Source organism: Scleropages formosus, chromosome 8 (assembly GCF_900964775.1).
Source record: "Scleropages formosus chromosome 8, fSclFor1.1, whole genome shotgun sequence".
Taxonomy (NCBI): Eukaryota; Metazoa; Chordata; class Actinopteri; order Osteoglossiformes; family Osteoglossidae; genus Scleropages; species Scleropages formosus.
In genome coordinates this window covers 17,006,261-17,027,107 of record NC_041813.1, presented here as the reverse complement: position 1 = coordinate 17,027,107, position 20,847 = coordinate 17,006,261, and the positions used below count along the sequence as shown (strand labels likewise).

The 20,847-nt window shown below is 44.7% G+C and overlaps 1 protein-coding gene across 3 annotated transcripts in view; it reads right to left on the bottom strand.

Moving 5' to 3' along the window:
- arhgap44a (Rho GTPase activating protein 44a) overlaps window positions 1-19,276 on the bottom strand; it is a 34,962-nt gene extending 15,686 nt beyond the window's left edge. For all 3 annotated transcript variants that reach the window (XM_029254280.1, XM_029254281.1, XM_029254282.1), the window contains exons 1-14: window positions 18,969-19,276; window positions 4,662-4,701; window positions 4,193-4,312; window positions 4,013-4,089; window positions 3,765-3,876; window positions 3,240-3,316; window positions 2,532-2,649; window positions 2,326-2,394; window positions 2,024-2,105; window positions 1,636-1,763; window positions 1,400-1,511; window positions 1,136-1,217; window positions 825-905; window positions 503-616 (exon numbers count right to left, since the gene is read on the bottom strand). In XM_029254280.1, coding sequence (XP_029110113.1) covers window positions 503-616; window positions 825-905; window positions 1,136-1,217; window positions 1,400-1,511; window positions 1,636-1,763; window positions 2,024-2,105; window positions 2,326-2,394; window positions 2,532-2,649; window positions 3,240-3,316; window positions 3,765-3,876; window positions 4,013-4,089; window positions 4,193-4,312; window positions 4,662-4,701; window positions 18,969-19,021 — 1,265 coding nt within the window. In that variant the 5' untranslated portion in view covers window positions 19,022-19,276. The remainder of the gene's footprint in view (window positions 1-502; window positions 617-824; window positions 906-1,135; window positions 1,218-1,399; window positions 1,512-1,635; window positions 1,764-2,023; window positions 2,106-2,325; window positions 2,395-2,531; window positions 2,650-3,239; window positions 3,317-3,764; window positions 3,877-4,012; window positions 4,090-4,192; window positions 4,313-4,661; window positions 4,702-18,968) is intronic.
- Between the last annotated feature and the right edge of the window lie 1,571 nt (window positions 19,277-20,847).

Here is a 20,847-nt window from a genome sequence, read left to right as displayed (position 1 = left end):
TACCATATAAGTAACTACACTAAATAGAAAAATAAAGCACCAATATTCAAAATACTTGGGCATTAAAAATGTTACATTTATGCCATAATATCAGACTCTCTAGTAAAGATGCAGTAGATGGTGGAGTGGTTAAGGTATGCCTAAAAGGATGAATGCTCTTATCAAGGGAGGAGCACCGTTGCTGTATTCCAAAGCAGAGCACTTATCCTAAAGCACTTCATTAATTCCAAACAGATAAATGTAACCTTCAAAAATTTATCTCTGTGCAATAATTGGATAGCTGCATCACTGTCATTGGTTCATCAGCAATCTGTTTATTTATGGTCTTAAATTACAGCTTGCAAGGACCTCAAACATCATACCCCCCCAAAGGTTAGGAAATCCATGTGGTAACCCTGGAACTGGCCAAGCTCTGTGTGGCCGAGGGACCCACTCTCGAGTGATTCCCTAGACTCCACAAAGTCCACAAATGATGACCGTAGAGCTAAAATGGCCTTCCTACCCTTCCGTCTGTGGCCACAGCAAGTTGGGCCCCAGTACAATGGCGATATTTCCCGGAGTCATCTTATTGACATCCTGGTACTCTGTCAGTTTGGCCAAAAATTTAATCAGGTATCTGCAGGAGAACAGAAATGGAGGGATAATATTTCAGCGTGGATGGGGCCCAATAGGCTTTGAAACCCACATGATGCAATCCCTGCCATACACAGTGATATCAAAGACAAATATGCATATCCCTCAACTAAAACATACTTGATCTGATTCCACTGGTCCAGTGTAGATATTAATCTGTTAGAATCAGGAAATAAAGACAAGGAGTCCACCTGAAGTTGTTGCTGTTATCGGGGGGTAACTTCTCACAAGCTGCCAGCAAGGCCTGCAGTCTCTGGTCTTGATCCTGAATACTGGAAGAGAGCAGTGTAAGTCAGCGAGAACAGAGATGAGCTCAGAAATACCCACAATGTGCCTCGTTGGGAGGGGAAGGTCCTACACTGCATGTGAGACTATCAATATGTTGGATCTTATAGGTGGTGTATAAAAAGCTAAAGACCCAGGTAAGTTGTTGCAATACTGAAGAAGAACTATGTTTGGCCAGTTGTCTTGGACATAACCAAAGGGCTTCAATTTATCATACTTGGAAGCATGGATCCACTCTTCGTAGAGTTCATAGGTCATGAGCGGCTCTGGGAGCTCTCTCAAATAGGATTTCAGTGCCCCTAGGAGACAAGAAATACAGGAAAATACAGAAAAAAAAGTGTGAAAAGAGAACCTTTTTGCATATTCAAATGTTATTTAATTTGTTTTCACCACATTCTATAGCAGCAGTTTAGAGGTTAGGTGAGGTTCATCACTATGGTAACAAGATGGTGAGGGCAGTATGTGTGTGGGCTTGACTGACCTGCGATGGCGTGTGGGTCCATTGAGTACTCCTGCACATCCAGCACACCACAGTCTAATGATGCCTTCAGCTTCTTCAGCTTGGAGGCTGAGGGAGCCACTCTAAACAGGCCCTAGGGGCAGCAAGTGACCAGACATGGCCATGGAAATCAGAAGGCCCCCCAAAGAATGCCTCAAGCGAGTACAATCATAGGTGAGGGTTTTTGGAAGGGTGGACTGATGGTCTTTGCAATTCACCTCCTCCTGAAGGCCACATTCCAGCAGCATGGTGACACAGGCCTCAATGGGGAAGGCAATCTCCCTCCCACTGAGGGACAGGTGTTCCTCCAGAGGCTTACCGAAGGATGGCTTCTCAACCCAGGCCTCTGTCAGTCAACACACAGTCAAGTGGGGGCGTCACACAATGCCCCAAAACACGCACAACAAAGCAGAATCAAGACTGCACTGCAACATTTATTATTATTATTTCCAGAGGTGGGAAGACACAAAGACACTTCTAGTGTGGCATTTTCAGAACACATTGCTGGTCAACAGAGAGACCTGGACTGTGCTGCCAGGCAGATCAACAGGAAACAGTTGGGCATCCTGACAGGAAATAGGCTTAATGAGCAGCAGTGTTTCTCACCCTGGTGTGCTTTGATCTGGGGCAAAACACTCTGGAGAACCTCAAGAGATTTCCTGTGGTACTCCGCCTGCAGTTCTATTAGCTGCAAAGTCAACAGGAGGAGGATGGAGGTGAGAACATGAGGGAGGAAGGGGGGAAAAAAAAGAATCGAATAAACGTAGGGAAAGAAAGGAGGAGAAAAGGGGTGAAATGAGAGAATCAGATAAATGCGGCTGCAATAAATGAAACTGAGAATATAGTCTTATGTGAAATCTGCAGCTGAGGTTGTGTGAAGTTATGAACTTGAGGAGAGGTTTGCTTACCGTCTGAAAGTAGTTTGCATAGTCTATTTCTTTGGCCACAAAGTTGTACATGTCTGCTGATACCTGATCCTAAAGGGCAGGAAATCAAAGAACCTTAAATGAACTTCATACACACACACGACGGATGTGTGTCCCTGTAATTAGCAAAGTTTTGAGCAGATGGAAATAACAGAGGTGTATAAGAGGCAGAAGAGAGGGAGACTCACCCTACAGATCTCCATACGATTGGCTGCCTCCTCCATTTCCTCTCGGAGGGCATCGGCCTTGGCTCCGCCTGGCTGAAGGTTGCCCGGGTGACCCGAAGATTTGGAGGACTGCTGCCACCTGTAGGAGGGCAGGGGGACAGCACTCAGTCATGGGCAAAGACAATGAATCAACATGCTCTGGAAAACGATGCTGTGGCTTTAAAAAGCTGTGTCAGCACATTAATGTGGGATGCATACACATGCACGCACACACACACACAGAGGCAGAAACCGCGCATTCCGGAGCCTAACCCGGTAACACAGGGCGTAAGGCTGGAGGGGGAGGGGACACACCCAGGACAGGACGCCAGCTCATCACAAGGCATCCCAGTCAGGACTCAAACCCCAGACCCCCCAGAGAGCAGGACCCGACCAAACCCGCTGCGTCACCGCGTCCCCCTGATAAGTGCATATATCACTCTATAATTCAGTGGGACACTAATACTAGCTAAATTAGTAACTCAAGAAATGTAGTTTTTGTTTAATATCATTTGTCATTCTTAGAGGAGTACCACCAACATTTATCAGCATTCAACAGCCTATACTTCCAGAACGTTCCTCCAACATTCTCTACATCCGACGCAGAAGAGCCATGGCGTTGTCTTATTTCAATACATAGAGTTTACATTGCGATGAGTATAAAACAACCCTTTCAAATCTTGATCTTACCTTGTCCGGGCAGAATCCATGTCCAGAACGAGTTTAGCCAAGTGCTTTCTTTGCTTCTGAATGTTGGGAATTTCCACCTGATGTAAAAGCACACAGAGGAGAGGCAAACTTTCTATCTTGGTTATTGGTAAACAGCAATGACCCCCCTTTAAATCTTCTATGTTTGAGACTGGTTGAAATAAACCCGAAAAACTGAAAAATCCCAAAAAATGTTAAAAATCTGTATTGCATCGGGAAATGTGTTAATAAAAAGGAACAATGCACAGGACAGGTTCTTTGAATGGCATTACATTCTCCAGAAATGACTATTCTACCAAATTCAGAAGGACTCTATTATACACTGGACAGGCAGGATATGTGGGAGGTGGTAATTCCTCTGGTGTGAGATTTAACAGAGAAATTGGAAGCGAGATGTTGGTTTAGTACAGTTTAGTCCCGCATAAAAGCAGCCCTACAGCATGTATGCCCATCAGAACGTGCGGGTGGTGCAAAGTAACAACCACCCCCTCAATGATCCCTGCTAACCTCTGCCAGCATGTAAAGAGGCTCCACAACGTCCCGCTCGATTTGTAACTCGAACACGAGGAGCTCTTGGGCCAGCCTGTCCTCCGTATCTCCACACAGCTTCAGCATCTTCCTGCAATGAAGAGTCAGTGAGAGCAGGGTCTCAGCTAAAGGGTTGCACCTTCACTGGGGTCAGGTCTGGTTTATACGTAGGTGGATATTTTTTTTGTGCATGTTTGTGTGTGCATGTGCGTACAGGAGAAACACACCCCAGGAGAGACTCGTCTCCAAGTACCGCAGCACCCTCCACCAGACACTGAGCCAGAGATGTCAGAGGCAATTTTTTCTGGCCAGAGACAAGAGAGAGATTATTAAACATCATCACCATGTCCAACAACCATCTGGTGACTGGAGACACGCTGTGTGGGTGCTGTTCAGAGCGCACGTACCGAGGGAGACTTGACGGACCTCTTGTCCACATCCTGACCCTGCTGTCCTTGCAGGCAGGCAGTCAGCTTCTTGTGGGTGCTGTGGGACACCTGCTTGACCAGCTCCAGCCGCTTCTCCACCTGGCCCAACACACACAGTGACCTCTCACAAACATGGACATTGTTCCCGGCATGGAGCACAACAGGAACGCTGTCTGGTCTCACAGGGTCGGGTCGAAAAGGCAAACGGTCACATGCAAAATTTCCAGTCGAACACACACACACAATAGTCATAGACCAACAGCCACGGTCTTTCCAGGGTTGCTTCAAACCTCAGTTTGTTTGTGCATCAAATTTTAATGAACATTACAAAGTTCTCTTTACTTAAACTTTGCCAGCATGCAGCCATGTCAAAAAGGAAATAATCATAAATCATTTTGCCAGTCATTCATTTCGCTCTCCTTATTCTAAGGAAAATTTAATTCTTTACCTGCAACAGGTCTTCACTAAGCACTTCTGTTTTCTCTGCCCTGAAAGTGTAGAAGAGAAGTGGTTGGGGCTTTAAAATAAATATTTTAAATTGATTTCCAGAAATAGCTACATCCAATGAATGCAGCCATTACGATGCATGTGGAGATATTTCATGAAATTTTTAGGTCACCTTGAGCTTTTCGGATGTGTATATTGGATCGGTTCTCTTCCAGCAGTCAGGTGTGAAAAGTGGTAAAACGCAATTTAGGTTTGATTAGACAACATTAAAATAAACCAAGAGCGTTGATGCTGCTAGGTCTGCAACTGTGCCAGCACAAGATCTGCACCCACAGATTGTATTCCACCCACGTAACGTGAGTACAGCACATTCTCTGACAGGGGCTGGAGAGCTTCATAAAGCAGTCCATGCGAGGCACGGTCTGATCAAGAGACGCGAGTCAATTTACAGGGAGATGTGGGGTTTTCAGTCTTCACTTCCACATTGTAGATGGGACTTGACTAAGAGTGTGTGTGTGTGTGTGTGTGTGTGTGTGTGTGTCTTACCCAACAGGTTTTGAAAGATTTTGAGCTATACAAGAGCAAGTAGGGTGTTAACATGAGAACCGCCCTGCTGAGTTTAGAACCTGCTTTCAGTGTACCACAGCAAAATCCCTTCTTGATGCCCCACACACCAGTTCCATTCATTTCCCCTACCCTTCCTCTTTTGCCATCTCCCTAACCCATTTCCCCAGCCTCACCCCATACTTCTCTGAACGTTTCAGACGTCCAAATATGAAAAGCAACAGCAAGGAGCTGTTATCATTCATCTCCATTAGACCACAAAGGGCTCAATGGAAGGAAATTCTTGGACAGTCAGTCAGAAAAATGGCCCCCTTTAACTCCAGAAAATCTCCGGGATTGCTCAGGGACATGACTCAGCAATGCAGGTCTGTTTTCCCAGAAACACTCCAAAACAATTTGACCGCTGGTGTTAAAGACTCAGACTCACACACACATTTTCGGAACCGCTTGTCCCATACAGGGTCAGGGGGAACCAGAGCTTACCCGGTAACACAGGGCGTAAGGCCGGAGGGGGAGGGGACACACCCAGGACGGGACGCCAGTCCGTCACAAGGCACCCCAAGCGGGACTCAAACCCCAGACCCACCGGAGAGCAGGACCCGGTCCAACCCACTGCGCCACCGCGCCCCCCCTAGACTCAGACTCACCATTCAAATTTATTCATAGTCAGCCAGACTGAAGAAAACAAAAAAATAAATCCACCTCATGGTCTCTGGTGTGTCCATCACACAATCAGAAATCAGAGACTTGAAGCCGTTGCCGTTGCTCCTGCTCCCTACCAAGGCTGGCCACCCCTACTGGGGCTGTGATGTGACCTCCACTGGTCTCCTGCAGGTCTCATCCTGAGGAAATGGGAAACACTGCAGCATGGCAATGGAGGGAATCCAGTTCATTCAACTGCATTCCGACGGAGGGACCATCTGCTACCGGCCAACCGGAATGGACTGCCTCTCAATCCACTGATCCGCACACGGAAAATATATTTACATATTTGAAAATTTCTCATAAAATAATGACATATGTTATGGTATACAGTACATAACAAAATGTTTTATTCTGTATTGTTGCACGCAAATATTGCTCCAAATAAATGAGTAATAACACTACAGGTATTCTGTGGGCATTTTCGATTATTTACATTAATTTGTTCAGTATCAACAACTACTTAGTGCAAGGTTGCAGTGGTCTGGAGCCCTTCTTGGAAGCAAAGAGCGTGAGATAAGGCACACCCTGAACAGGATGCTAGTCTACTGGAGGGAAAAAATTTATATATGTTCCAAAAATGTATATTGAAGACAGAACAAAATACAGTCCCTCTTAGACAATGATGTAAAAATACATTTGGCAGACAGCATAATGCCACAAAACAACAAGATGGTGGGGGGCAGCAGAGAAGTGGCAATTTTGGTTTAGTATAGTGTATATTTTAGCGTAGTTTGATAAAACCTACATTTGAGCAAGTGCTCAAATTAATTCTGTTAATTTGCCTTTCTTAGACTTACAGCTTGCATTATTGCTGCAAAACCATGCCTAGTACATGTCATCGTTACAAATAAATTAATAATGTTATTGAGGCATTCTGTACAAACAGTACTACGCATTTACCAATTAACCTCCTAACCATAAGGGCAGCACGATAGCACAGCGAGTAGCGCTGCTGTCTCACAGCACCTGGGTGGTGTGAGAGGACATGGGTTTGATCCCTGCTTGGTCTGTGTGGAGTTTGCATGTTCTCCCCATGTCTGTGTGGGTTCCTCTGGGTGCTCTGGTTTCCTCCCACAATCCAAAGATATGCTGTTCAGGTTGCCCCATAGTGTGTAAGTAACAGAGAGAGTGTGTTCCACTGATGTATGGATGAGTGACCCAGCGTAAGCAGTGTATCTGGCAGTGTAAATCACCTTGGTGAATAAGGTGTGTGGGCTGGTAACACTACATACAGTTCATTGGAAGTCACTTTGGACAAAAGCATCTGCTAAATAAGTAAATGTATTCTACAGAGTAGAAGAAGTTACAGCTGACTCAGCGGAGAACAGTTCAATGTGGATTGAAAAGAGGAGGGAGAGCTTTTAGGATTGTGTGTCCCCCATTATCCTTGTTCCAGGTGAATTGGGAATACCCTCCAAGGAATTTCCAACATCCCTTGCTTGAGGAGCCCCTCAGGGACAGGATGCCAGTTACCATGGCAGCCCGCTCTCCTGCAAAGCCGGGATGAACAAAAATCCTCTGTACCACGCAGTGCTTTTCATCTGCCATGCAGCAGGGATCGCAGGCTGCCGTAAAAAAGTAGTTTGCTGTCGTAGCTGGAAAAAATGTATCTGGAATTTGAATCCTGTTTGAATGACATTAGACCAGGCATGTTTTTCACAGGCATATGAGAAAAGCATTTTCTGGAAAGAGAAGGGCAGGGAACAAGACCAGTGGTATCAGTTATTATAAAACCGGGGCATAACTCCCCTGCACTGGGCCAAGGGGGGGGGGGGGGGGGGTTGTGTGGTCTCAGGTCTGTAAATCAGGGTTATACACAACATGATGTACGTGTCTGTGAAATTCTGTATGTATGGATGTGTGAGAGTTTGCGTGCGCCTGTTACATTGTGTGCGCATTCGTGTGTGTGCTTCTTTCCCACAGCCATCTGCTGCTGGACTCATGCGTTTCACCGATTTGCCAAAATGAAACTTGAATGAATTAATTAAACAGCAGCAATCATGGGCATGTTTTACAGTCTAGACCACATGGTCCTGATGTCAAACCCAAGGGAATCAAGCCGACTAAAAACAGATGCAGAAACAAGCGGGAGATGCTGTCTGTCCAGTAGCCAACCCTTTCCACACACACACACACACACACACACACACACACACCTCCCCCACAACTCCACCTTGGAGATGCTCCAGCTGGGGTCCTCTCAGCACACACCGCTGAGCTACCGGCCTCCCTGGAAAGAGGGAGCGGATTCCAAGTCTGACTGGATTCCATCCGGGGAGAGGGACCACGGCTTTGGCTCCAGAACGCAGCCAAGCAGCCAGTTCCCCCGTCCTGCTTGGCAGCAGCTCAGCGACCCCACCCCGCTGAGTCACAGCTGGACCTGAGACCGATGGCATCGTAGTGCACAGCCGCAGAGCTGGCAACCTGAGCCACACACTCAGTCCCGGCTCTTAGAAAGCGATTTGCCATGGTGCTCGGTCCTGGGGGCCTGGACTGTGAGAGCAGAAGTAGCTGAGCTGGGGGATGTGGGAGAGTCTGAATTGTACCAAACCCAAGTGCCGACAGCAAGCCTTATGTGTTTGTGCCCACATTTTCTCATCAATCAACATTTTAAAAAATTAGGTAACCCCGATACACCAGAACTCCGATCAGCCTCCATTAACCCTTTATAAACAGGGATCACTTTTTGCCTTTTTATAACTTCATTCATTTTTATTTTTAAAACATGCATTGTCTACTCAAATTAGCAAAGATGGTCACATTCCAGGTGCACTGAGTAGACGAAATGTCAAGTTCACATCTTGGGGCATGAGTGCTTAGTGTGGGTCCCACAATTTCTTGTATCGCAGTATGACTCAACCTTAGACTGAGGGGAGTCTAGCAGCCTCACTTTCCCTGTGCTTGTGATAAGTAGCTTACATTACAGTGTCGTGAAAAAGTATTTACCGCCCCCCCCAATCCTGATTTACATTTTGTTTATTTAGCAGACACTTTTCTTCAAAGCGACTTCCAATGAACTCTGTTTTTGTGTATACCTCCAACTAAATAGTTTCAAAAATTAAAACAAAATCTAACATAAAACAAATGCAACCCGAGTAAACACAAAATACAGTTTTTAAAAGATAATGTTATTTATTGAACCAAAAAAGTTATCTAAAAAGTTATCTAATACCAACTGGGCCTGTGTGAAAGTGTACTTGCCCCCATAGTAGATTTCCCCAAATCTATGAAAGTGCATTCATAATGGGGTTCAGCTGGACTAGACGCAACCAGACCTGGTTACTGCAAGCCCCATTCAATCATATCAACATTGAAACAGAACTTTTTCAACAGCATGAAGTTGGGTAAAAGGTCTTACCCAGTAACACACTATGCCAAAATTGAAATAAATTCCAGAAACAATAAGGAAGAAGGTGATTGAAATACATCAGTCTGGGAAGGGTTACAAAGCTATTTAAAAGGCTCTGGGACTCCAAAGAACCACAGTGAGAGCCATTATCTCCAAATGGAAAAAACTTGGCACAGTGAACCTTCCCATAAGTGGCCGACCTTCCAAAATTCCACCAAGAGCACAGCGACAACTCATCCAGGAAGTCACAAAAGAGCCAAGAACAACATTGAAGGAACTACAGGTCTATTTTGCATCAATAAAGGTCACTGTTCAGGACTCCACAATCACAAAGACATTGGGCAAAAATGGCATCCATAAAAGAATGGCGAGGTGAAAACCACTGGTAACCCACAAGAACATTAAGGCTCATCTGAACGTTGCCAAAACACACCTCGATGATCCTCACACCTTTTCGGAGAATGTTCTGTGGACTGATGAGTCAAAAGTGGGACTGTTTGGAAGTCAGGGTCCTGTTACATCTGACGTAAACCAAACACCAAATTCCACAAAAAGAACATCATACCTACGGTCAAGCATGGTGGTGACAGTGTGATGGAGTGGGGGTGCTTTGCAGCTACGGGGCATGGGCAATTTGCAATAACTGAGAGAAATGTGAATTCTGCTCTCTACCAGAAAATCCTAAAGGAGAATGTCTGATCTTCAGTCCATCAGTTGAAACTCAAGCACAACTGGATTATGCAGCAAGACAATTATCCAAAGCATAGGAGTAAGTCCACCTCTGAACGGCTCAAACAAAGCAAAATTAAATTTTTGGAGTGGCCTAGTCAAAGTCCTGACTTCAACCCAAATGAGATGCCATGGCAGGACCTTAAATGGGCAGTTCATGCTCAAAAACCCTCCAATGTGACTAAACTAAAGCAGTTCTGTAAAAAAGAGTGGGCCAAAATTCCACCACAGCGCTGTGAAAGACTGATCTCTAGTTGTCAGAAGCGTTTCGTTGCAGTTCCTGCTGCTAAAGGTGGCACAACCAGATTTTAAATTTAGGGGGGCAATCACTTTTTCACACGGGGGATAGGTGTTGGATAACTTTTTTTGCTTCAAAAAAGAAAAATAAAAATTCAAAACTGTATTCTGTTTATCAGGCTACCTTTGTTTTATATTGCATTTTGTTTGAAGATCTAAAACTGTTTATTATGAGATATACACAAAAACAGATAAAATCAGGATGGGGGCAAATACTTTTTTCACAGCACCGTACATTTGACTGATTACTAAAATGTGTTCTGCCCGCGGGGACCATGGTGGCGAAGCAGGTTTGGCCTGTGCCTGCTCTCCGGCCGGTCTGGGCTCAAGTCCTGCTTGGGGTGCCTTGTGACGGACTAGCGTTCCGTCCTGGGTGTGTTCCCAGCCCTGCGCCCTGTGTTGCCGGGTTAGGCTCTGGCTCGCCACGACCCCTCTCGGGACAAGCGGTTTCAGACTCTGTGTGTGTGTGTATATTCTGCCTGCCTGTTCTATTTCTGTCCTTAACCCACAAAGTATTGTATTTGAGCGCAAAATAGCCGGAAAGGGTAAAGACAGCGCCCTTTTGATTCTACTCTGTTCTATCAGGTATCAGAGCATTCTGTAGGCTCTGGCTAAAATGCAAGGGTTTCAGCCAATCATGGTGCAAGACAAAGCAAGCACTTCCTGTCTTGACTGGCTGGAAACAAGGGGTCTGAGTTATAACAGAATCAAGGGTTAGCACCACACCCCCTCAACCATCGTGGAGCCCATTCACCCTCAGCACTTCCTCCCAGTCTGTACCAAGGCACTTCCAGGCATTGTGATCCAACAAGGTCCCCATCAACAAAGAAGAGATCAGCAATATACATCTATTCAAAGTTAAAATAAGACTAAGACGTCAGCTAAAAGAAAAAAAAAAAAAAAAAAATTACCATTCTCGCTGTGATAACCCATAACAACACATGCCAGTCTCCTTCTCACCCACTTCCTCGCTGCCATGAGTCTGAGTCTCAGCAAGTTCCTGATAAATCGACTTTAGATAGCCTTTTTCAAGACTTTAAAATCTTAACATTGAGTCCACAATCTCTGCATGACTCCCTAGCATTGTACACGTGATCAAACAGATGTTCCTGGGAGTAAACGGCTATAGCCAAGGCTGATAGGCATGTGTTAGGAGTCAAGGACTTAACTTGACAAGCAGTCACTCTGCTCTTAACTTCTACCATCTGCACATTAATCTACATAAACAGCCACACTACAGGAAGACCTCGTGGAGGAGGTGGTGCTGGGGGTGGGGTGTGATGGTGCCCGAGGGACAAGAAAATGAGTATCATTCTTTTCTGTTTCTCCACAGCTTGTTAAGCACTGAAAAGAGGGCAGCACACTGTCCAAACATGGGAGGCTGCTCTAGGCTTTAATAAATATTCATTGCTAGAAGATCTGGTAGTGGATTTTGGAAGGTCTGGAGGTGTGGAATGAAAATGCCAGAGGCAAGTTTCTCAGTTGTCTTTGGAAGACAGTAATGTAGCCTTGAGCTTCAAGCCTTCCCACACCAGAATTCTGTGGGTTCAAGACCCAGCTTATTTGTGCCACAGACCTTAGAACTGGTTCCTACTATGCTTCCTCCTACCTCTGCTTCCAAGCATCAAGGAAAGGCCTCCCCTGGACCTTCCAGCACATCCTTCATATCCAAGGAAGGTTCAAGCTTACACAGAATGATCAGCTGAGCAGTCCCGCCCAGGCGAGCACTAGACTCAACGTCCATGAAAACGCTGATCTCAATTACCAACGAAGCTAATGTGCATCCAGCAAGTTATGTGAATTAGGTCATGCCGTGTAAAACGGGTTTAATCAAAACCAGCTTGTCTGTAAACTGAGCTCAAGGCCATGGAACAGAAGAGGAATGAAGCAGTGGAGAGCTGGAAAGAGATAGCCAAAATCTTATCAAATATAGAACCCATAAATAATGTTGAAGTAATTGCTTAGAGATCTGGATGCGATCAATAAAAAGTTTGTTTATTCAAGTCCTGACAATGAATCTCATGTTGTACCCTGAAGAAAGGTACTCATCTGTTAAGATGGTTGGAGTGAATTTTCTGCAGTAGATACCACTGCTGTATAAAGTGAGCAAAATGAAAAGCTATGTTAGTTGCACAAGATTATGGCATCCATTATGCAGCAGCACAAAGCAGTGATAATAAAATATCTGACAGTAGGCTGTACATAGCAAGCGATGGACAGCCAAATTATAGCATATCTTTCTTCCAGGCAGGCATTCAAACAGCAGCAGTGAAAACAGGGTGTATCTCGTGCTGAACTGTAGTGAAGCAGGTGGTGGGCAGCTTTCACACAACCCGTTTCCCAAAGCACATCCAGCTGTCAGTCTCGGCTCTTCTCGAGACACGCACACAGCCGTCCTGCTCCCCTGCCTCCGTCCACCCCTTGGCTCCACCACTCTGCCACTATCCTTGAAACAGCGACACAGCATTCCTGTTTTGGAATGCGGCCTCTTCGCTCCCTGTGGGCTAGGTGCTGCGCTGCAGGTGGCAAAAAAATGAGGGACAACGGTGACCTCTATGACTGCTCTCCCTTTTGATCCCACTCCTCACACCAGTGACGGTAACAGTGGATCCATAGAAGCGAATAAATTACTTCTACTGTAGTTGTGAGAAAAGAAATAACCTCATAATACAGCGCTTTGCAAATGAGCCATAATTTATATTACCCACACTGTTCACCAGCAACGTGCACCTAACTCAAGACTGAATGCAAAGTCCTTTGAACTCAGAGAAAGCAAGAACAGCAGAATACCATTTCCAGTAAAACCCTTCAATTTGTTTCAGGTGTGAACTTCGTGTGAGCCATGTCAGTTTATGTAACTTCACTTTTCACCCTGACAAAATGTCTTTTCCATAGCAGTGGACACGATTTTAAAATTCAGTGTATCTGGCATAGGAACTGAATAAATTATCTCACAGATTTAACATTTTGGCGTTCTCTAAAATGGGCTTTGCTGTGATGGAGCAGCTTGTAGTGGAAGACAAACACTGCCAAGCTCCTTATGTCCCCGTACGCCTGTCTGCTGGGACATTACAGATCATACATTGATGACTCCAGTGTCCCCATCCTACTTTATTTTTAGACCATGGAATTTCCTCAGGATTTGGGCTAATCTTTTCATCAAGGAATGAGATAAAACATAGTATAGCAGGCTTGGAAAATAGGGATCCTAGACAACAAAATACCACCAACGCATTTTCAGTAGTGATGTATTCTGGGGAAGTGACATGGAAGAGGACTGCAGAGGTTGTGCCAAAATTAAGTACTGGGTGTTTTCTAATCTACAGATTCTGGTCCCATGACAAAGGTCATATTTAGATGTATGAAGTCAGGATCTTTGTGTCAAGGTCTTTTGAGTGTAGATCATTTGTGCAAACAGGACTGTGTATGAAAGTGCAAGGCTTTGTGAAGAAGTGTGAGTATTTCTGTGTAGGTGTGTACCTTTGGGTGGAGGCATGTCTTTGTGTGTGGGTACAGAACTTTATGAACAGTTGAGGTAACTGCGTGTGTATCTGTGAATGGGTGTGGATCTTTGTCCTTGCAGGTCCAGGTCTTCATGTGTGGCACATCTGGGAATTACCACAAAAAGAGAAATCCCAGAGCTTACCGAAGTATGGACGATACCACACTGGATGGGGTCCACTTCACACTGTCCATGTCAAAACAATTTTCTCTAACAGACTGCAGGGGAGTATCCATTAGCAGCAATCTATAGTAATCAGTTCCTACCTTTAGCTTCCAGGAATACACACTAAGAGCTCCACACAAAAACATAACACACAAAAAAGCTTAATGGTGGAAGCTTCTGCACAGGATTAGCGATACTCAGATAGTTCCATGCAAAAGTTAGATTTACATTTACAAAGCGATGTACATCTCAGAAAACAATATAAAAAGTGCGTTACAACAGAAGGAGGTTGTATTGAATTCTAGAAAATAATAGCAAAAAATAGCAAAACATTTCAGTCCAAACCCCACAGCCCCCCACCTCCCAACTCTTAAATGCTGAGCCTGAATGGTGGGGAAACATCAAGAAAATTCCGATGGATGGGACCAAAGGCTGGTGAGCCAAGAGTTAGGGGAAAAGGTTACCAAAACAAACAAACTCCCTTAGATGCTCTGCAAATTAGGTCAGAGCTTTGTGAGACATGGTTTAAAAAAAAAAGAAAATGCGAAAAACAAAGAACAACAAGCACAAATGCTCTATCTCCTCATATACACAGTCAAGAGTTCCAGGCAGGGACCCTGATACATGTCTTGTGTTGATCCACTAGCTGGGAGTACACTTGTGTTATAAGTTACTCGGTAAGAGAATGAGAGGATATTCCCAGCATTCTCACTCCAAGGAGGTGGTCACATACGTTCAGCCTCTGTGACAGAGCTGGAGAGGAAGCAGAGGTAATGTGAGTTCATGTCTGGGAATATGTGTCACCCCCAAAAGACAGGAAGAAGGCATAGCAGGCAAATGAACCCTAATTACACTGTTCAGATAACAAAAAAACTCCACAACTCAGCCTAAGGCACACATTCTACCCAGGAGGTTTACCCCACTGGTATTCAGTCCTGTCTTTAACTCTGAAATGTGTTTTGTATTGCTTAATTAAATTAAAGAAAACAGCTCTGAACTTGATATTACACTCCAGGCTCTCTCTTAAATGAAACAAGCACAGTTTTGGGATATAATGTCTCAGCCTTTACTACGAAATTACACTGCAGTTCTGCCCAGCAAGCTTTTGCCTCCCGAATGTTACCCAACTTTAGAAAATTTCACACCAAAGGCCACCTGTCTGTGACATTTTACTAGTGCCCAATAAACATCCAAAGCACACGGCAACGAAAACACGTGTGCATCGGCACACAGGCACACACGCACGCATTCAATACATCCTTTCAGAATGAATACTGTAATCAATCAGACATATTTACAGCGCTGGAATGAAATACAAACTCTACATGTATTCCAAATAAAAACAAACTGCTTGTGTAACATCACATCGTCTTCCACCACTGCAATTTAACTGTAAAACTCAGAGAAACATTTCACATCCATGAAGCGACGTGAACATCTTTACGAACTCATGCCTTTTGGATTGGGTGTCTGTCTGGTGAGTGGACCAAAGCCGAACAGTCATACCTCCTACTTGCTGACAAGACAGGAGGGGGAAATGGCAGTTTTGTGACAAACAGCATGCCTGTGTGTGTGTCTGCATTTAGGTAGTCTGCGTTTAGACTACCAATGGTAACTCAATCCTTAACTGGCAACAGCAAATGCTACATATCTGAGGGCACAGACTTTTACACAGACCCCAGACTGGAAGACAGCTGGACCATGTATGTAAGGAAGGAATCTGAATACCAGCACTGAGACTTGGCTCATGGGTCCTCTTTTGAGGGGGAATACAGGATAGTGAAGCCCAAACTGCAATGAATTCAAAGAGCGGTATGCAAGGTCTTCCAAGACAGAGTGAAATTTTGTGTCTTTCTTACCCAACCACCTCCAGGCTAGGCAGCTGGTGAGAAGGTCTGTCATACAGATCGACTTTCGTGGCCTATACCCTCTTCGTCACCATCCCACACCTCAAACCACCGACCACTGGGTCAGAGGCCCCAATTTCCCTTGAGCCATTTCTTTGGACCTTTGATAACACTTCTTTGACACATCTGACAGCACAACATGGAGCCTCCCCACTTACAGCAAAACTATGCTAAAGCTATGTGCACTCAGTGTTGAATTCTGCATTGTGGTAACAGTGGTAATAACGGATCTGGCCTGGGTAGTTGTCACAGAAATAGGCAATTTACAAAATAGCTTTGATCGCAGGGTCAGGCTACAAATAAGACTGTCAGAAAAACGTGAAACGTTTGGGACCTAAATTTTCCGCTTCCCTTGACTGACACTGCCTTCTGAACTCTCTGCATTATACTTGCGTGCTTTGTGTGTCAACAACGCAAGAAAATGGAGAAAAGCTCAAGGGCTCAGTTACCAACCTCAAGATCTCAGGTTTCTTCAGCTATGTTACAAACAAACGTGCGCTATTTTCAGTCTTTAAGTGGACACATAGTCTAACAATGAAAACTACAACTCCCACATTTTATCTTCTTGTTGAAAACTACAATACGTTTAAGGCAGGACCCAAGGCTATATTTAGTCAATTAGGTGATGCTTTGTACAAAACAATTTGCAATGATTTGCCTATTTATACTGCTGGGTAGTTTGAGTTAAGTACCTTGATCAAGAATACTACAGCAGGAAATGTGATATCCACCTGGGTCCTTTGAGTCCAAAGGCTGCAGCTCTAACCACTGGTCTACCTCCCGCCCCCAATTACCTCAAATTCCCAAATAGTGGGGACAATAAAAACATAATTGATCTACATCTGATTTAGGTCATAGTGATGTAGGCTAAAATATAAATAAACTGATAAAACATTCATTAATTTAGCTGATGCTGTTCTCCAAGGCAACTTACAGTGTTAAGCTAACTACAATTATTTACCCATTTATACAGCTGGGTGACTTCACTGGAGCTTTAGGGTAAGCACTTTGCTCAAGGGTACTGCAGCTGGATGTGGGATTTTACCCTGTGACCTTTAGATGCAAAGGCAGCAGCTTTAACCACTATGACACCCCTGCTCTTCACAGTCTAGCAGCAAGGTTGTTGGGAGAACATCAAGAAAAGGGGTGGATGGGAATTTCCAGACTGTGTCAAGTTCATGATTTGGGGGGGGGAAAAAATCCTTATTTATTTTTAAACACAGTGTCTGCCTTCAGAAGTATATGTGGAACGTCGGTGGAGTGTTTGTGAGCCGGTGACTCCCTCCTCTATTTGTGGAATTCCCAGCTGGAGTTACACAGCAGCCCTGGACCACAGGGACTTGCAATCTTTCTGTCAGTAGGTTGAACGCACCCTTCGGCTGGCATTTCAGTCCTGCGTGCCGGACCTTGGGCAGGGGAACGGGAATGTTCACGATTAGCGTGTCGTGAGCGTGATGTACAGCGGCGCAGCTCCTTGACCGGCAAATGTTATTAATTACTCTGGCAGGGCAAAGCTTGGATGACAACAACAAACAAGTACTCATTACGTGTCCCTGGGGCCACATGAGTCATACTAGAGTAATAATAAATTACACACACCTAGTGCAGTCTGCATATACGTGATATTGCTAGCTTCGCTTTAACACTGTGCTTTTTTAAAACTTTATCTACCGTTACACATAAAATGATGAAAGTGACCTTCGTCTCATTAACGCAACTGAATGTGGCCTCCACCTCAAATGGCAAGATGTGGATGACATTCACCAGTGAATAAGGAAAGAATTCTGACCAAAAACGTGCAGCTAATCACAGTTTAGTCGATCTTAATTCCCAGCTGCCCTTATCGTACTGAAATAACCACCGATACCGAGCGATGGGGTCACGGCACAGGCGGTCATTGCCGCCCTCCGGCTCACGCGGCGCCGGAAGCGACGATCAGTCAGCGCGCGGACTGCAGAGCGCCGAGGCTCGTGCCTCACGCCACATCCTTAACGCGTGACCAGCCGTTCCCATCGCGAGCTCAGAGAAAAAGGACGCAGCTCAGGCGCTGTTATGAGAGCGCACCTAAAAGTATTAAGGTTTTTTCTCATTTTTTTAATAAAAAGAATTATTATGCGTAATGCCATGCATGCATATGTGCAGTGCAGCGCCCTTCTCAAACATGTAACACACATCGATATACCCTAAAGGTGTTAATTCAAGAAGTTACTTGCCTCCCATAGCATAGCACTAATAACGATCAGCAGAAGAAATGCATCCTTCAAGTTCAAGCGGCAATAAATAAACGCCGGCGAGGTCTCCTTTCTGCGCCTGAGACGAGTTGAGCGTGGAAACATTGGATTGCGGATGCGCGCGCCCTCGGAGGTGTCGATGCGCAGGTATTGCAGTAGCCCGTGGTGTTCCCCCTTTGGCGCAAGATCGCGGTATCAACCCAGAAACAACAAGGCGCAAAATGCGACAGACGACCTTCAGGAGAAGGCAGTGTGAGCGAAACCTTCACGATTCACCCCACACCTGCCCTGGTTGTGCCAGATCCGCGAGCTCTGGTGCAGCCGCGCGGCTCCCCTCTCGCTGTTAATAATTGCGCGCAATTGTATCCTTTTCCTGCTGAGTGTTTCTTTAAACACAGCCCTACGCACGCATTCGCTTTGCATTCCCTTGAAAAGACCTTGCAATGCGAGAACACGCCGAAACGCTGCTTATACGTGTTCCTGAAATAAACTCGCAGTTGTTAATATATTTGAGGTCTTTATTCGCACACCCCAGTTTTTTCCCAGCCTTCTGGGGATAACGCACCTCGGTGGCTCCACTGCAGTGATCCAGTAACCATCACAAACAGGAACAGCACTCCTCCATATGACTACAGGTCTCCCGTCTTCTCCAAACTGGATCATTAAGTTTTTAGTAAAAGCATTAAAAAATAGTGCTCTTTCAACCACTTGCACTGATCCCTGGAATGGGAACAGATTTCCTCTCTGACACACCAATCATGTGTCGTCATTCAAACTCTCACTTAAATAAATCCCCCACGGATTCATCTTTATTATATCATTTCATTTGTTCCCAGTATTTGTTCGTTTTCCAACTTACCTGCCCACTGTCTGGTTGGCGAGCTGTCGCATTCGGTTGAATTGCTTCTTCATCTTGTATTTATTTATTTTTAATTTTTGCGGATTTCTAACACCATGGGGAGGAAAGCGCTCCGCATGTCTTACTGATCACAGCCCGCAAGACGGGAAGAAAATCCACCCTGTTGGCATCATCGGCTTCGTCGCAGTGGGAGCCACTGTTACGGACATAGAAATAGAAATAAAAGGGAATTTCAGAGCATTTTACGGCCCCCTTTTCCTCATTCTCCCCATGCAGAGATGCTGGAGCGATTTGCTTCTGTGGGCAGAATGACAGCTCCCAGGACAAGCAGAGCCTTCCAGTGCACTCTGGGAAAGGTAGTTTTATTTCACCCGGATCATTATTCAGTGCCCCTCATCATACTCAAACTGCAATGTGAAATTTTCAGCTGAGCTCACTGCAATCATATTTATCCTCATTCACATGTTCCAGTAAAATGTTGCTTCAGTGATAGCTTACCTGTTTGTTTATTTTTTTGCTTTGATTACAAGTGAATATTTTATCACTGCAATAAATGCATGTCAGAAAAGCTTACCCTTAATGTCATAGTTGAGTTTAATCTTGGACAGAATGTTGAATATGTTATTAAAAGGTGTGAAATTAAACACAACCCAGAACTCAAGCCGAGATAAACATCGCAGACTGCTTTCAATACACTAACGCTGATGTTCTCAATTGAAAAAACACTATACTTATATATTTTTTCAGTGTTGAAGCAACATTATACTCATTATTATGCATCATGATACACATTATTCATCCATCCAATTTCAATAACCACTTGTCCTGAGCAGGATCACGGTGAACCAGAGCCTATCCCAGAAGCACTGGCCACAAGGCTGAGGATGGGTACACACTGTATAGGACACCAGTCCATCGCAGGATGATACAGATTATATTATTATAGTATAGGAAGTTTTTTATCAGCAGATCCTTGGCATAAAATATTCCATTTATTCATTTAGTTTACACTTTTCTCCAAAGCAACTTAAAATTATTTATCCATTCATATTGCTGGGTAATTTTACTGGAGCAATTTAGTTTAAGTACCTTGCTCAAGGGTACTGCATCTCAAGGTGGGATTCAAACCTACAACCTTTGGGTCCAAAGACAGCAGAGTTAACTACTACACTACCAGCTGTCCCAGAAGCCCTTTGTCAAAAGCACAGGAAAGGATGACTCATCATATCAAACCAAAGTATTTTTTTTTTACTCAGAGATCCATTACATTTACTCACTTAGCAGACACTTTTCTCCAAAGTAACTTACAATGGATACTACATAGTGTTACTAGCTCACACACCTTATTCACCAAGGTGACTTACACTGCTAGACTATACACTACTTACAATGGGTCACTCATCCATACATCAGTGAAACACACCCTCTCTGTGTCACTAACACACATCAGGGAGACCTCAACTGCATGTCTTTGAACTGTGAGAGGAAACCAGAGCACCAAGAGTAAACCCATACTGATACAGGGAGAACATGTAAACTTCACAGACTGAGCAGGGATTGAACCCATGTTCTCTCACACCACCCAAGCACTGTGAGACAGCAGCACTACTCACCGTGCCACCCATTCCCCTGCTTTGATAGTTTAGCCTGCAAATGAAGCCAGTCAGATGTAACTAAGAAAGCAGCTCGACAGGTTCTCCTCTGACCACTTTCACAAACACTCAGCTTCAAAATTTAAATAGAATTATCCCCAGTTTAGCCATCATAGCTTTGGAACATGTTTCTATCCTGCGCAGTGTGCTCTATGTCTCATACATCTGTGCTTCTGTCTGCTCTTAGACTTGCTGCTCTATTGTCCTATTTTATGTAATTGTTGTAA